The following is an 18,539-nucleotide window of genomic DNA, read 5'->3' on the forward strand; positions in this document are numbered from 1 at the left end:
CTTTCTTTTCTTCCTTCCTTTCTTTTCTTTCTTTCTTTCTTTCTTTCTTTCTTTCTTTCTTTCTTTCTTTCTTTCTTTCTTTCTTTCTTCTTTCTTTTTTCTTTCTTTCTTTCTTTCTTTCTTTCTTTCTTTCTTTCTTTCTTTCTTTCTTTCTTAAAATTAGATAAAGCTCTTAAAGCCTTAGTTTCTAGAGCCTAGGAGAAAAAGATGGAATAACAATTTTGCAACAGAAATTTATTTATTAGTTTGCAACATTAGGTACAACACATGTTTACATCCAGTATTTGTGCTTTGGAGGATAAGTAAACATTAATTCGAGCACAACAAGAGTTTACACACAATATGCTGGGATTGTCAAAACAATAAAAATCTTTTTTTTTTTTTCTCATGTACTAGCACAAAGAAGCACACACAGTTCTATCTGAGAAGATGGGTAGGTTTCAAAGCCCAGGTAATTTGTCAGATTGAACGCACACCTAAATCTGGACCATCTGCGTGATGAATGCCCACTGAGGTCTGAAAAAGATTTCTGCCATGGGGTAAGGAGGTTGTGGCTTGCCAGGAAGCTTTTTTTTTTTTAATGGTCTTAGGATGTGATTGATAGCCCAGCAAGATTGACATTGATAGTCTGGGGCCTGGCTCACATTTAAAGTCATTCTATAAGCTTTAAAAACAGAGTAAAAGCATAGTATTTCAGAAGATACATACTAAACATCTTTCTGAATGAGAAAATAAAAGTGGATGTCGCATAGTTAGTTGAAAGGGAAAGAAGACTTTTAGTGTCATATATACTCTGAGTTTTCAAAAGAGTACATCTCTGCTATAAATAAATAATAAAAAAGGTTAAAGGCTTCTATTTCTCTAATTTAGTGTCAATATCACCCAGCCAGAAAGTCCGCATCTCTAGCTGGCCTTTTCAAGCACAAGGCCATTACCCTGATTCCAGCATTATAAATATCTTTGGAAAAACATGTCCACTATACAGATGCTAACACGTACATAGTACAATCAGTCACCAATGGTTCATGACACTCTAAAAGTTAAGACAACAATCTCTTCATAGTTTATGAAGCTCTAAAACAACTCAATAATAGTCTTTTCATAATTTACAATAAAACAAATAGTTTTTCTTATATAATTCAATACACAAGCATATTATTTTCCTCAAAAGGCTATTATTTATTTTACTGTTTATGTTTAAAAGCTTGCCTTTAGGCAAGAATCCCATAATAATTTTATCCAAGCAATAGATGTAGCGATGGAAAAAGCCAACCTTGAGCCTCCTTTCCCCCACTGAATGACATCAGTTTTTGAGGGGCTCAGGGACATTTGAGGTCCCTGAGTGCAAGGGGTGCAATACTTATTGGTGTCTGCAAATAAAGGAAATCACCTCACATGGATTTTGATAACACTTTTGCATGTGTTACTGGTCTGAGAGTGGAAATCCTTCACAAAAAGACATGGAAACTTGTTATATCCTAAGTATTTCCTTAGATGGACAACCCCTGTATCCATTAAGCAAAGTACAATGAAGGTTTTAGCATAATTTATAGAATTACTGTGACCCAATGACTTTGTTTCTATTTGATTCATATATCTGGAGATATAGCTCACTCTCTATTGTGACGTATATGTGAGTGTAGCTTTCCTGGAGGCTGGGCTTGTTATACACTTTCCTGTTTGGGCTTCACTGAAGTATCTCTTTTTGAAATCATTCTCATACAAGCCCTTTGGGCACGCCCATGGTGATATTGATTAGTACAGACTATATTTCAAATTCATTCCTTGTACATGGTACTGGAGCAGATTTTTAAATAGTTCTGCTAATGGGATGCTGTGTATTGAGAAAGTTTCAGAGCATTTAGCGCAAACCACTGTGACCTAAGCTGGGATAGAGGAGGGAAATTCTTTGAGGGGTACGCCTGATTATCCAAGTTCCAGAAGCCAGTCAAAGAGACTCGGAGTCCTCTCCTTCTGCTCTGCATGCAGTTTGCAGTACTGGACAACCGCGTGAAATATATCTCCCACCTTCCAGGACTTCTGATGAACAAGCTTCACAACATCTAGAAACTAAAATAAGACACAGAGTTAGGACTGACATATCATAGTACCCTCACCAGCATTTCACCAAACAACCCTTACAAAGACTGTGTGGATCTGAGCCTGGGTTGAAGCATCTTTACTTTCAGGGGACATTTTCAAAGACAGTCTGTTTTTCTTTTTAGACATTTCAGATAATAAAGTCTTTTCATTTTGCAGTTCTATTCATAGTGGATGACTGGGTGGGATAAGGACAATACCTTTAAGAAGCATTCTTTTAGGTAGCTGGTGTTTTTTCAGGTTCACATTTAAAATCTAGGTTAGACTTTTTATTCCAGGACTACAAACCCATTTCTTATTGGATGTGTATATTAGGGGAAATAAATTGAGTACTAAATTTCTGTATAGGTAGAGTCACCTAATGCTTTCACACTCAATACTGATAGGCACCTCTCCTTCCCCATGCTAAGGTTAAGCATAAAGATGTTTCTCTATGACAATAGTTAAAAGAAAGCAAGGACTTGTCTTAGATATGTCAAATTGTGTAGTTACCAGTTTTAGTTGGGCTTAACAGAAAATTCTAGACCTCAAGTGAATGATGGGCTTAGAAGACTGGAAAATCCCTATATGATATTCTGTTTCTGAAACTACATTTAAGTCCAGTGTGACAGCCTGTCCAATCCCTTATTCAGATGCTTTTTTAAATTAGAAAGTGATACTTAATAAGATATGGAATAATAGTATTGTAGTATGTGCTAATGCTCTTTATAATTCTTTTTTTTTTTTTTTTTTTTTTTTTGCCTCCAGATTGCAGAGAATGATTTTCTATTTGGAACTTCAGTTGAAGGGACACCCTAGGAATAGGGTGGCATTTAACAAGAAAGAAAGTGTTATTTATTAAAAACACAAAGGCCATAGTTTGGTTATGTTTTTAAGAATGGTTTCTTGTACCCGTTCACTTTTTATTGATAGTGTCTAAATAAAACAGTTGTCTAGACTGAAAAATGAAACTCGATAAATATCTGGAAACATAAATATTGCCTTAAAGAGTTTTAGGTTCTTGTAAAGGAAGGCAGGTGTTCATACTGTTATGGCTAGTCATCTCCCCAGAGCTGGCACCATCTCAGCCATGGTTTTCTATCCTTTGCCTTCAATAAAGAATAAAGTCAGTGAATATTTGCTGAATGATAGAAGGGAGAGGAGGTCAAACAATGACAAACATGTAATTTCTCAAGAAATATAGGTAGATATCTAATATCATCCAAGATAAGCCCACTACTAAGAGTATTCTTCAGTTTCACATAGCATGTTTGCACACATACAATTAAAAACAAACACGCATACATTTATAATGGCTGCTTAATAATTCTCAACGTCATGAAGATGGTTAAAGGCCACATGTCTTGGAGTAGGAAATGGCAGCAGCAAGTTTCTAACTAGAAGATGGTTCCTGGGAATGACTCTCATCACAGGGTGAATGACAGCAGGCATATACATCTGTAAGGTAGGATTTCTATGACCTCATTTTACTATTCATGACAGCAGCAATGGAAGGTCAGTTTATTTAGCTCCATGTGTCTTTGTTGTAGTTTTGGAGAAATCATTAGTTGTCTGGAATAACTATCCTGTCTGGTTTCAGCTCAGCCTGATTCTGACACTTCAGGGTCAGATGTGAACCTTCATGGAAAGGCTGTGCTTATAAATGCAAATACCTCAAGGAACGAATGGCTTATGGAGACAGTTGAGAATGATTTTGTGAAATGTTACTAGCATTTTGGTGTATATATATTATATATATATATAAACTCAGGATAGGTTTTAGGTAGAACAAGAGTGGAAACAGAAGGCTTAGGAGTATTAATAACCATGTGAATAAGGGGGGTGGAGGAGGCTATGACATCTGATTAATTCAATTAATCAACCATTCTTACTGGAAATCTGAAGAATAGACAGATATCTATAGCCTGGATAGTAAGCTTCTGTGAAATCACTGAGCAGTGCTCATAGGCCAAGAATCTCACATAAGATTTCCCTGACAAGTCACACTTGACCTTTTGCCAAAATCAATGGTACATCTTCTTTCTTCACACATCTTATGAAGGTCAAGTCAATGGAAAGTGTACTTACACTGAATTTGCCGTAGCTTCATTCTGCAAACCTTAGCTTACTCTGGCACTACCTTACCACTTCTGTCTCTGAGGCACTGCTTGGCTGAGAACTCTGAAGAAGATACTCTTCCCAGAACCTATTACACCTTCTTTCCATCTACCAGGGCCTTTGAAAAGGACATTTCAGAGTGGTGAGGACCAAAACTTCTGGTCGGTGAATGACCCAAAGCACTTAAAGTGCCCTGGAGTTAGGCCACTCAACTAGTAGCTTTTGGGATGGCCATTGGCTAGAGTATGTCTACTGATTCCTAAGGTCAATCTGTTATCCCATTAGAATACCTTGTTGTTGTTATTGTTTTTTTTTTTTTTTTTTTTTTCTGAGACAGGGTCATCTTATGGAGCTCTGACCATTCTAGAGTTTGCTACGCAGACCAGGATGATCTCAATCACATTAATGGTGATCATATTGCTTCCACTTTCCAGGTACTGGGACCATAGGTTTGTGTCAGCATGCACTAAAGGCAACAGCTGCATTGGTTTAATTAATATTGTATCCTGAAACCTTGGAGCAGGTGTGCAGTTGGTGAGTGATACAGCCTTGTGCTTCCTTCATAATAGTGAGATTGAAATGCAGTTGTGAATAGACAGAAAAGGCATTTCCAGCTCAGTGTTACAGCCTCTCCTTCCTGTGGTACTCAGGATCGAATGTAGAATGCTCTGCATGCTAGCTAAGTGCTCTCTCATGAACCTCTTTTCAATTTTGTATTTTGAGACAAGGGCTTACTAAATTGCTCAAGGTCACCATAAACTCTACCACCCAGGCTGAACTTGAATTTTCAGTTCTCTTGCCTCAACCTCCCTAGTAGCTGGGATTTACAAGTTGCTATCACCAGCTCACCAGGACCAGTTGTTGTTATCCTGTTTTTAGAGCTACATTCTACTAGCAATTGACCCTAGAGCTTTCATTAAGCCTGTTCAGTTTATGGTCATAATCAGCTTTAGGATGTTAGGGATTTGGGTTTTTAGCCTGCTCTACTAACAAACAAACAACAGCAAAAAACCATTTCAGTATTGACATCTCCCAATCAACAGTAATTGAGTTCCTTTTCTGTAGACAACAACAGACGTTAGACTTTTTTTTTTTTAAGCAAAAGTTGTGTCTTGGGAAAATCACAAGAATCTGTTTTCTGTGACACTATCACAGGCTCATTCATCTGCTGAAGAAAGCCTCATTATCTGTTGAACCTTTGTATTCGCAGATGCATTTTGTAGATTTGATTGTTTCCAATTTATAGTACAATTATGGGAATTGCAGCAAGCTATGTGTCTGTGTTTGTGTGTTTGTGAGTTTGATGCATTCAATGCATACTTCTGAAAGCTGTCACTGTCTTTTGCTCCAAGGCAGAAATTAGACTTCATTAAGCAGAGTGAGGGGGTCCCTACGTTGTCCCTGACTTTATGGCCTATGAAGCCCTGATTTGGAACTTGGGCTGGGTTCTAGAGTTCTGGACCTTCACACGGACCTGGTGCTTCTGTCTTATTTTCAGTGGACAGTCTGCACTAACTGGTAAGGCTCTGGGTTTGAAAGGCTTTCTGGGGTGATTCTAACACTCCCCAATTTGAGATTTCTGATGAAAGGATTAATGGAATGGAATGTTTTGTTTGTTTGTTTTTTGAGTGGATAGAAGGAACTTAAAGATTTGAATTGTGAATGTGTCTTCCAGGTAATTTTGTTTTCATGGGTGTGGTTCAGATACTAACTTTTTAGATACATCCTAATTTCTTTATTCAGAATCAACTCCGCCCTTGGACTTGGAGCTTAGAACAATACCAGGATGGTGAGGGTACTCTAGGAATGTTTTAAATGTAAGATGTTCTAGGGCATGTTGTCTTCTAATGATTAAGTAAATTACAAATGAAGGGGATGCTGGAAAATAAAGGCACGTTGGGTCATTAGACAACTGACAATGTACTGGGCATGTGGGTTCCTGTTAATTTGCTTTTCCTGTGACTCATTTTTGCTGTCTTTAAGTCCCAAGTTTTCAAAAAGTCCCGGGAATGATGACTGTGCTGGGGTTCATGTTCCCCTTTCCTTTATCACACACCTCCATTTTCACTAAGTGGGAAGGTTAGTAAGCTGAGACCACCACAAATAGATACATATTGACTAAATTAATTGTTGAGAAAATTAAGTCAGCATTCCTAGAAATAAAGATTTAAGGTTTTGGGACTGAGATGTAATTGCGTTATAAGAATGCTCACCCAACATGCATGAAGTCTAGGGTTCATTTCCCAGAACAACACAAGCTGGCACATGACTCTAATACCAGCATGTGGGAGGTTGAGGCAGGAAGGTCAGACATTCAAGGTTGGTGCTAGAGGGATTGATCAGCAGTTAAGCTCACAGACTGCTCTTGTAGAAGGTCCAAGTTCTGTTCCTAGCATCCATATTGGGCAGCTCACAATGGCCTGTAACTCCAGGGAATCAGATACTCTCTTCTGACCTTTAGTGGTACTTAACACTGACATACATATGTACATAATTAAAATAAGTTCAAAATTATCACCTGCTTCCCAGAGAGTTCAAGGCCAGTTTGGACTACATAAGACCTTGACTCAAACAAACACAAAACAACAGCAATGAATAGATGTAGGGTATTCATATGTCGCTATGCTTGACGCTGAGTGTCTGTGGGAGATTGGATTTTCTGAACTTAGGGTTTCTTTTCTCTGAGAAGATGAGGAGCTAATGAAATGTTTCTGATTTTGCACATTATCTCTACTGCTCTTATTCATACTCTTAAAACCTGGTCATAGACAACCAAGGTTGATGCTCATTTCTATCAAAGCCCTTGTATGCAGAGAGCCTTCATTAACTCAGAACAAAACCTGGAAATTGTAGTCCTTAAGACTGCCTCATCTATATTTAAGTCTCACAAGAGGATTGATATGAATATATGCAAAATCATCTCATATTTTTTCCTGATAAAAGGAGTGAGTCCTCTGTCTTCTCAGAAATATAGCTATTCACAAAGACAGACATTCACTTTAAAATTGAAAACCTGGTAGATACAAACAAATATCTAGTTAAGACGTGGTTTACAGATTAAAGCATCAGTAACATATCTGCTACCCTTGCAAAATGGAGAATTTATTAGACTTACATGAATGGAAGTGACACCTTAAAAGTGGTGGATTAAATTAAATCTGTTTTGTTAATATATCACCTAAAAATGTACCAGGGGATCTTTTACTCAGCAAAGCACACAGATATAAAACCAACCCTTTAAGTGAACCTTGAAACATTATCTTCCTGAGAACATTCTTGCTTCCCTCAGGTGGGACCAAGTATGGCTTGGGAGGGGCACTGTGTGATTTGTGGATTATACCTTTATAGTCCATGCATGAGCCAGTTTAGGCATGGAGAAATTGAAATTGAAGGGAGTGTTTATCAAGCAAGGAGCCCTGCATCACTTTGACAACAAAGGAAGAACAATTAGGACATTTGGGTTGGGTGGACTTGAACATAAAAAGAACAAAGTGCTGGTTGAAGAGAGGCAGAAGTGGGAGAAGGGATGGGGGGAGGGGCGGCAATCTCTCCAGCAGCCAATATGATTGGCTGAGGTTATAGAGATGTCGAAACTGTTCTAATTTCCCAGTGGGCAAGAAAGTAAGGGTTTTATCTCAGGATGCTGGATTTTGGCACTGAACTTTAGCGAGTAATCGCATATTAAAAACAACAACAGGGGGCTGAGAGATGGCTCAGAGGTTAAGAGCACTGACTGCTTTTCTGAAGGTCCTGAGTTCAAATCCCAGCAACCACATGGTGGCTCACAACCATCCATAATGAGATCTGATGCTCTCTTGTGGTGTGTCTGAAGACAGCTACAGTGTACTTACATATAATCAATCAATCAATCTTTGGAGAGAGGGTGGGGCCGGAGAGAGCTATAATAAATAAATAAAAAATTAAAAAACAACAACAACAACAACAACAAACAACAAACTCTAAAGGCTACAGTCTTCTCAGATCCTTTTATCTTTATCAGCAACTATGTAAGAAGCTGAAGGTTCATGAAACAATATTGGTGAATACACAATCATAGCTTGGCTCTTGAAAGTATTCCCAAGATTGATTTTTTGTTGTTGTTGTTTGTTTGAGAGAAATCAAGATGAAACACTACAAGCTCCTGTGGGTTGCATTGGTACTCACTGGGTTTCCAGCTGGGATAAAAAGCACAGAACCATGTTATTATCTGACCCAGACAGCGGAATTGGTACCTTTTCAATTCTGCTTTCCTGAGATTTCTTAAAGTAGATTGTTGGGATCCCCAGTTCGGAGGCAGCTATCCACTGCAGAGTGGCTCGAAGCTCAGCATCAGGACACTCTGGCTCCAGGTCAAAGTTGATCACCAGTAGGCTCCTCTGGGGGCTGGCAGCCCTCCCTGGCGGTCCAGAGGCATGTTCTGAACAGACACAACCACAACCTTACTCTGCTTTCCAAAAGGACACCCCGGGCAATTGTGCGTTAAAAGGATGGTAACATGGCTTACCCTTTATGCTTTCTGATTGTTCTTTAAGACTCTCCTTCTCTTCTACTAATTCACTTTGGGAGAAAACAACAGTGTATGGTTGGTAATGCTTTTGAAGAATAAGCTGTAATGGAGGATGAGGTGATAGGTGTTTCTGAGCTACAAACATGTGGAACTCATTCTTATGGTATCACAGAGCAGATTGGATCCAGGTGAGTACTGCACAGGGCATTTGGGTCTGCCATTAGTGTTCTCCCCGCCTCCACCACCAAAGAGTGTTCCCATGGATCTTGAATGGCATTAGTTAGGTAAGTCAGGGGGGATGATTCTGAGAATTACATCTTTGTTTCTTTTCAGTAATTCCCTTTCCATGAACCTCTACAGGGCTGAAGAGTTAAAGAGATATTTGAAGTAACTGGTTATAATTTGCAGAGTTATCCTCCAGCTTTATACCTGCCTCTCGCTGGATTATATTTTTCCATTTTATCATACAATGTGTTTCTCTGTGCAGTGACAATAATGCACATTGGAATTTTAAAGTAGGAAGAGACATTTACATGCTGATTGTTCTGTGAGCTGGAATAAGAACAATCAACAAGCTGTAAAACTTAAACATTACAACAGAGTGTCTCAGTACTAGAGTCTTTATTCTTTTCCATTGTTTTTATTTGGTAGAGCAGGCTGGAGATTGCACATAACCAAACTGAGCCTCTCCTTAGCCCTGACCATGCTTATTATTGGAGGTTTTTAGTTGTTGTTGTTGTTGTTTGCATTATGTACACATATTATAGAGCCCTGTAGTGGGAAGACCCAGTGAAAATTTCTGAAATAAAGTCATGCAGCTCAGTAGCTGAGAAGTGACCATCTTGGCAAGTCTGTATATGTCCTATACTTTTCTAGTCTCTAGAAATTTGTTATGAGGCTTTTAAAAGTGAGTCTTTTAGTGATAAAAGATTATCTTAACTTCCCTGTTGCAGCTAAGATCTGGCTAATGCATTCCATTGTATGGGGAAATTCTATTTCCTTAGTGAGGTAAGTTTCATTGCAGTAGAGAGAAAGACTAATAGCCATTTTCTCACTCATACTTAATTATTTTCAGGAACATCAATTTTCTAAGGGTTCAGAGTCTCTTCTTGATCACTCTGCAAGTAGCATAAATGTCTTAGAAAGGGGTAGGTACAATTTCTGGCATTATGTAATATAATGATGGGATCCTGAGAAGGGATGCAGGTGATCTTGGCTTTCCCTCAATATGAGTTTTTCTTGAAGTTACAGTCTTATATTACAAAGAAATATGGAGAATATGCTAAGTTAATGCTTCCCAAAAGGTAAAAATTAATCTATCACAAAATAATTTTTGTTGAGTTTGTTTTTGGTCCCCCCTAAATAGATCATATATGCATTCATGTTTACTTGAACATGTTATTTCACACTTAACCAGTGGAAAATAAAGTCAATGAATCTGTAGTAAGCCAGAGGGAAATACATTAGGAATAGCCATTAGACCAATATGGCTTTATTAGTTCAGAATACTCAAATTATATATTCTAAGTCATCATGATGAAAATTAGAATACAATTCAGTTGATTTTCTAGAATAATCACCAATTCTAGAAGTAGCCATGACTTCAGGTTGCCTTCCCATTTTGTGATCTTTTATGTAGTACATCTCTAAGTGCTATTTTTTGATTTTGGTCTCTAAGAAGGCCTCATATTGAAAAAGCATAGTTATTGCCTGGGGGTGAATAACATCTCTCTCATGGCCACCCTTGATGTTAGATACATTCCATATCAGTAACCCCAGTGTCCACAAGCCAAGGAAAAGCCATTCATATTTAATTTTACTGAAATGACTGTGTTCTATAGCAAAGGCTAGGTATTGAATAGTCTTCTGAAAGAGGCATGGTACGGTACACTTCAGATAGAAATTTTTGTTTGTTGTTTCTGTAAATCAAAATAAGTAAGTTGACATATATGTCTAATTATATTGACAAGCTTTATCTGCAATGACCATTTTGTAAACGACAGGTTTGAAACCGAGAAAGCAGGCAGTAATGGGTGAAGTTTAGTCCTTTACTCCAGTGACATGGAACCACAGTAGCACAGACATAATGAATTGGTGGCTGGGCACAACCTTCATGATTACGATGGACTGCTGGATGGAATTGGAGCGGTGCTGTCAGTCACTGAGTCACGTGGCTACTTACTTAATCATGGGAGAAGACGGTATGCTTTCCTGATAAATGTCCAGGTCCATAATGCCAAGACTGCTAGTGCCACTACTGTTGCCATTGCTGACAAAGCAAAAGTTTACATATTAATAATGCCTATCTCCATGCTTGGCCACACTGCTGACTCTCATGTAGGGAGAGGGCCTTTGTTGCTCCCTAGGACACACGATCTCTTTGTGCCTGACCTTCTGCATTGGTATTGATGTTTGACCAAATTAAAGGAAGACACAAGGTAGAAGCCAACTGTGTTTATGACAGTAATGCTGATGCTGATTTATAATGTCTGAAGTGGTGCCACATGCAGTGGATTATACATAATTGGTAATAATCATCATTTCTCTTTACTTATTCATTCTGGTTAGAGAGAGGGTATTTATTATAAAGATTCCTTGCCATTGGACGTACTTACAGAGTTGAATATACTACTGAAAATTTGGCCAGATTATCTGCCTGCTTCTTGCATCTAGAAGGAAGCCAGAGATCCATGGTCTCCCTTTGTTATGTGGAGAATTTTTCTTAGGAATATTCTATAAGTTTATATAGAATATAAGTATATTCTATAAGAATATACATTTGACTTCTTGCTTTCCTTGAGGACTAAAGAGTTTACAAATACAAAAATGGATAAGGTTTTGTTCTTTCAACCTCAGAGAAGGAGCAACATGTTTCTTTGTCTCTATTTTATAACATTTAGTAGGAATATTTGAAATTTGAGACCACTTATTTAATGTAAAATGATCCTATATCTCAGGTTGTATTGCCAGTCACTGGACTTTCAAAGATCTTTTATCTACACCTGGGTGTTTTGGTCTAACATTCCAGCTATTCTTCCTGGACAGTCTGTGGTCTTAATGGCCTGAGGTCAAAAGGATTCTGGACAGAAAATATCACATTAGTGGTTACAGCTAGATGCTCCGCTCAAGCTTTTCCAGAAACAACACAGAGGGCACGGGAGATAAAGAAAGGGAAAAGACAGGGCAAGCGGTACAGTAGTGTGTTAACACCTGCTTCATATAAACCCAGCTAGGGTTGCATCTGAAATCACATGAATCAGACAGAAAGTTCAGACTCATCAAGTGTAACATCAGTTTTCATTAAGACAAACTAGCAGTTCTTAGCACTGAGTATATCCAGTGTAACTTTTAGGGAAGGGTGCACAACTTACTATTAAATATGGCCAAGGTAATTCAAGCCCTGCCTAGATATTAAGATAGTTTTTAGCCCCATTATGATGTGTAAGGACCATGGCCAACTGGGAGATTACCCCCTTGTTTTTGTTTGTAGGTTTTTTTCTTCTCCTTGGTCTATTAAAGGCACCTGGCACTGGACCATAACATGCATTTTTGGAGTCCTCATTGAGGCTGCCTTCCTTAGGATGCTAAGGGAAGAGGAAGTGCGTACCTCATGGACCGCTCGCTGAGCTGCAGAAAGCTGCTTGTGTCATCTGGGATGTCCTCCTCATTGGCCAGCTGGGACCAGCTGCCTGTACTCTCCTCGCTGCTGCTAGGAGGGTTCCGGGACTCATCTCGGGGTATGTCCTCTTTCAAGACCTCCACTTCTACTTCCCCACTGGTCTCAAGGCTGTCACTGTAGACATCAAGGCATTATTATCAAGAGAGGAGGCACAATATAGAGCTGTTCCCAGAGCCCTACTCTGGGCAGCCGTAAGCCTGTGTCTCCACACACCAGGCAGGATGTTGCTCACAGGTGGAGTCTTTCTGTAGGTGGCTGCTCCCTTTGAAGCCATGTAGCATTTTTTTCTCATAGTTAAACACCATCAGTTTTCCTGTGTCTTCCACTTACTATTTTCTGCATTTATTTTTAGAGTATGTTGAAAAGAATCATGGGGATACAGTGGTGTTTATCATATTTATTTATGCGTGTGTGTGTGTGTGTGTGTGTGTGTGTGTGTGTGTGTGTGTAGGTGTGTGCTGGTGCGCATATGCCATGGGACTCATGTGGGGGTCAGAGGGAAACCTGAGAGAGTTGGCTCTTGCCTTCCACCTGTGGACTCAAGTGATGGGAACTCAGGCTGCCAGGCCAGGTACCATGTGCCCTCAGACAACCATGTGGTTATGCATAGTGTTCTTTCCCATTTAATAAGACTGGATTTCCTGCCTACAGTATTGAGATTTCCATACTATAGAAGAGAGGATGGGCGTGGTTAAAGGAGATGGTGTTTAGTTAAAAAAAATGTATATATGAAATAAACATGGGAATAACAGAGAGACTTTGGCCCCATTTGTTCACCAGTTTAAAAAACAATGTGGGGCCTAATTCCTTCTTAATTTAGGACCTTTATACTATAGAACAATTCACACAAGGATATTTCTTGCTAAGGGAGTTGAGTCCTAGTGACTGACATAAACTATCCAGGTTAACAGATGAGCTTGTCAGCACATTTTGTTTTATCTTAATTTCATGCTCCATTTACAGCAAACCTCACATCTGTGCCATAGAAAGGAAAGTCAGAAGCACACATGATTAGCTAGAGTGCTAGTTTTTATTTGCTTCTGGGAGAAGCTTATCTTATCACGTTCCTTATTTACTGGTGAATAATGGACAAATGTGCCACGTAGAAGCGTGTCATCTGGCAGCCTCCATTCTGACCCCTCAGTTTGCACAAGTGCTCCGGAGGACGAGGGCCTTATTGAAGTCAATTATCCAGTCATCACGTAGGAAAAAGCCCAATATTCTCCTGATTTTATCTCGTATGCCTCCGTACCATCTGCATCAAGAGTTGTAAGATTTCCTTAGGTCCGGTTTTCTTTTAACACAATCTAACTATGTTTATTTGAAGCTGTCACCATAAATGGAAAGTAGATATCACTCAGCACAGGTAGGAGGTAACCATCTAAGTACACAGCTGGTAAGAGCCCTCACTGCAGGGGCTGTGCAGTGTTTATTACTATTGAAAGCCCTTTGAAAGGAGAAATGTAAGCAGACATTTTTATATCTTAGGAATTTTCTTTGAGTTAAATGCATACATAAGGACTGAACATATGCATGTGTTCAGTCCTTAGGGTAAAAACATTTGATTCTTATGAATTTCCTCCCTTTATTTTCATAATCATTGATATATGTACTCCCATTTTGATTATGTACTTTCAACTATTTTTAAGATTCAATATGCTATTTTATTTTATTTTTTCTTGCATTTATTTGTTTATTTTGCATGTGTAAGTGTGTGACTGAGTCTGCACTACAGCATGAATGTGGAGGTCAGAGAACAACATTTGCAGATCTGGTTTCCTTCTACCATGTGGGTCCTGGGGATCAAACCCAGGTCTGCAGGCTTTGCCCACGGAGAATATTGCAGCAGCCCTAGTCTTTTTTAGGTTTTTAAGATGGACACTTAGAACATAGGTAGACTTGTCTGGTTAAAAAGCAGAAATACTTAGAAAGTGTAGATCTCTTCTGTAAGTAGCAGTGCATGTCATGAATTTTAAACAGGTTTATAGCTTTCATCTGGAGTTTATTCTTATGTCCTCTGTGAGCAAAAGATAATGTGTTGATTCCTAATATGATACTTTCTAATTATTATGGAAGATTTTGTGTTCATCATTAACTTTTGGGTTAACTCCAGAATGATCTGAGAACATATTCTATATATTTTAGATTCCTTTAAATATGTTGACTTGCATTTTGGCCTATGGTACACCTTGACAAATGTTTTAAGGATGCCTGAAACAAAATTATATGCTTTGCTGTTGGGTTAGACTATTTTTTTGAGTTGTATAGGTTGAGTGAATGCTGCTCACCTTTCTTTTTAATGATATTGTATTAGGCGTTTTAGAATTTCAGACAATGTAGTTTGGACATATTCATCCTCCTCCTCGAATTTCTCCTGTTACACTTTTCCACCCTCCTTCCCAAATTTGACATATCTTCCTCTTTATTTTTTCTTTCTTTCCCCATGAATACTTTTTTTTTTTTTACTTATTTTTTCTTTCTTTCCTGGGAATACTTTTTATTCTGAGGTCCACTTGACCTTTTAAAATATTTTTGTTTTCCATCCTTTTACTCTTGGCCCATTTGAATTTTTATATTTTAGCTGCACATAGCTTATGCTAGGATTATGCATTTTTATGCAATAGGATAATCTCTGCTTTTAACTGAAGTGTTTAGATCATTGATAATTAATGTGACTATCAATAAGGCTGGTTTTAAATATATAATCTTGTTTTCTATTTGTCCCATCTGTTCTGAGTTTCATTTTTCCTTTGACTCCAGATTCCACTTAATCAACTGAGCAATTTTTAGATTTTCAAATTTTATTTCAACTATTGGTTTACAATTATAATTCTTTATTTCATATTTTTAGTGTTATTGCAGGGCTTTTGCTGTTTATATTCACTACATAGATTACTGTCACATTACATTATAAAACTGACATGCAATGAAGTGTGTGTTGTGTAATGACCTATGCACAACATGCTTCTGTTTATCCTCTCCTATACTTTGTACCATAAGTGACATGTATTTTAGTTCTTCACATACCTTAAAATGTTTTAGAAAACCCTTTCTACTTAAAAGAGTATATTTTGAAGAAACGTAAAGCAATATAAGAAGACTGTGTTTGACATTGGCCCACGCTGTTGCTATATGTGACCCTCTCTGACCCTTTATCTATCTTGAAGGCATTGTTAATATTCATTTCCATACATCCACAAAATTCTACTGACACTTATATAGTTTCCTAGTGGCATATGTATAAGTATATATGAATATATTTTTTTTCGATGGATGTCAATTGCTTAGTTTTGAAAGAAACTGACAACTGTCTTCCAGAGCATTCATCCATTTTACACTAAAGCTGCACAATGCTGCACAATGGCATATGATAATATGCCATTAGGAACTTTCAAATTCAAACACCAGGATGTGCTGAATATCTATTAATACAAACAAAATCCAAACCACTGCATGTGCAGCTGTTTTTTTTTTTAAAAATCACTTTGTCAAATATCTGAGAGAAATAATTAAAGGAAGAAAGGTTCATTTAAGCTCATGACTTAAGATATTAGACCATGGCTACTTGGGTATGTTGCTTCTAGGCCCACACATGGTGAAGCTGAACATCATGGTAGCATCATGTGGTGGAGCAAAGTAGCTCTCTTCATGACAGTCAAGAGGGAAAGTGGCAGACACAGAGCAAGTATAGTAGCCCCAGGGGTACTTCTCAACCTACTTCTTTTAACCTCTAAGTTTCTATCACACTACTGTTGTCAAACAATGGATCTAATCATAGATTGATACAACGATTACATGAAACCTTTGTGGTAGAATCTCTTCCTAATGATTATACTTACTAACTGGGAACCCAACCTTAGAACCTTGAACCTTTATCTATTTTCTAACAATTTGTTCATTTTCTTACTGCTGAATTTTGAGAGATTTTTCTTTTCATTGAAGTCATGCTGCTTTGTTAGGGCAGTCTCATGTTTACAACAGATTTGTCAACATATAAGAACATTTTGAATTTTGACATTTTAGGTAATATTTTTATCAGGTATGTCTTTAAGAAATATGTTTTTAGTCTATGTCTTATCTTATTCTGCTGACAGAAACTATTTAAGGAAAAAAGGACTTCTTTGTGTTTATGATGTGAGGCATAGAGGGAAGATAAGGCAGCAAGAATGTGAAGCAGTGGGTCACATGACATCCACAGTCAGGAAGCAGAGAGTGGGGGTTGCTGGTGGTCCTCTGGCTTCTTCCAAGTTTTCTTTTTATTTGGTCTGGTACCTCAGCCTAAATGATAGTACCACCAACATTCAAGATGGATCTTCCCTCCTCAACTAAACCAACAGGAAACATCTTCATATCCAGTAGGGTACTATATGAGTTTAAATTCAGCTAACTTGACAATAGATGCCTGGTTGTTATGGAAACTCCTGAAGAAGGCTTATTTTCTTTCTTTTGTAAATATTTTTCCTCTTTTAAGTATTTGTTTATTTTTATTTAATGAATATGAATGTTTGCCTTCAAGATACCATGTGCATGCCTATTGGCTGCAGAGGCCAGAAGAAGGCATTCGATTTCCTGGAAGTAGAATTATGGATGATTGTGAGCACTACCGGTGGATGCTGGGGTCCTCTGAAAAGCCAGCATTTTTTTTTTAACTGTTGAGCTATTTCCTCAGCTCAGAGACTTTGTCTTCTAAATGATATCACTCTGCTCATTTGTCACAGACCAGTTTACTCTATTTGTACAGGTCTGTTGCATGCTTCTGCAACATCTGATTAATCCAGTGCTTGGGATATCCTCTAAATGCTCGAGTCAGCTTCTGCTTAAGAATTGATGTGTCAAAAGTTAAACAACTGCTCTTTAGTCCCCATTGCATGTCATGCTGTGTTAAGGAGAAAGTAATGGCCACCAACATTATACTATTTTTCTTCTTCAAAGACTTGAGAACTATAGTCTATACATCTTCAAAATATGATATTATTGAATCAACAGAGAGTTCCATTTAGGAATGATTTCCACAATGAATCATCAGTTGTGATTCTTTTTTTTTTTAATCAAGTAATCAAAAAGTAAGAAGGTGGTTTCTAATTCACTGAGTTGGATTCTAACCACATTTTAAAGAACCGTGAAGATGTCCCCCAGATAGGACCCTAAAGTATCGTCAAGATATAATCTTGACCCACCACCAAGCAGCACTCAAACTGCCCATGTCACATTCCTTCCTCTTGCATGTAAGTTAGATGAACTCTTCTGTGGGGAATGGAGTTCTGGTTCCAGCTATTTTGACAAATCAAATCCCACGGCAACAACTCTGACCTCAGGAAGTTGAACTGAACTGTGACTAATTTTTCTGCTTGGCAATCCTAGGAATTGTCTTGTTTCAGTGAAACTCTTACATTGTTCATGACAGGTTTCCCTTCGGGAAAATCAGCCTCTCCCTGAAACAAAAGCCACCACAAACCTTCACCCAAATGACATTTTAAATAGAAATGGCAACCAGGTGAATTTATTGATTGTTCCCAATAAATTATTGCATTAAGCATTTCATACATAAATCATTTAAACCTTAAAAAACTATTTTATATTATAATTATCATTTCTACTTATGAGGGAATAAAGCAAAATGAAACAGATTAGGAAACCGGTTCAAGCCAATACTAGTTAAGATAGTGTAGTAGTTCATGTTATAGGGTGATTATATTGCTCCATAAAACAAAAACCATATTCAATCCTTAGCCTCTGAGCTTTGTCATTAGAGCCAACTCTTGAACTTCTGGGGTGGATAGTCCACATCCTTTCTGCTTTATTGGATGAAAAGCAGAATCTGACCTGAGAGGTCGCATGCTTGAGTGATTACAGGGACTGAGAATCTGAGTCAGCTGTAGCATTTTCTTTTCATACAGAATGTAAAGCTTTTGAAACTTTTCTAGGTTATGTCTGTATATCCAATAACATCAATGATACTTAATTTAAAATTGTGCGGTAATAATCATTATTTGATTGTGTCTACAACCATAAAGCTTGTAGGATATTAGTTCACAATGCTTTCTAATTCCGTGACCTTCACTGACTAAACATCTCCCAGCTTTTGCTGACTTTAAGTCAGGTAGCTGAAATCTGAGTCTCCTTTTGTATCCATCTCAAACTATAACAATCCTGAAA

At 37.9% G+C, this 18,539-nt stretch overlaps 1 protein-coding gene across 4 annotated transcripts in view; it reads right to left on the reverse strand.

Annotated features, from left to right (window-relative positions):
• Positions 1 to 233: 233 nt before the first annotated feature.
• Sphkap (SPHK1 interactor, AKAP domain containing) overlaps positions 234 to 18,539 on the reverse strand; it is a 142,333-nt gene continuing 124,027 nt past the window's right edge. For 3 of the 4 annotated variants that reach the window (XM_029480138.2, XM_029480132.2, XM_029480134.2), the window contains 5 exons: positions 12,312 to 12,497; positions 10,887 to 10,973; positions 8,702 to 8,754; positions 8,430 to 8,614; positions 234 to 2,070 (listed from right to left, as the gene is read on the reverse strand). In XM_029480138.2, coding sequence (XP_029335998.1) covers positions 1,927 to 2,070; positions 8,430 to 8,614; positions 8,702 to 8,754; positions 10,887 to 10,973; positions 12,312 to 12,497 — 655 coding nt within the window. In that variant the 3' untranslated portion in view covers positions 234 to 1,926. The remainder of the gene's footprint in view (positions 2,071 to 8,429; positions 8,615 to 8,701; positions 8,755 to 10,886; positions 10,974 to 12,311; positions 12,498 to 18,539) is intronic. The other variant, XM_029480139.2, reaches the window with a different exon arrangement.

Source organism: Mus caroli, unplaced genomic scaffold (assembly GCF_978045245.1).
Source record: "Mus caroli unplaced genomic scaffold, Mus_caroli_1 scaffold_1, whole genome shotgun sequence".
NCBI classification, from domain to species: Eukaryota; Metazoa; Chordata; class Mammalia; order Rodentia; family Muridae; genus Mus; species Mus caroli.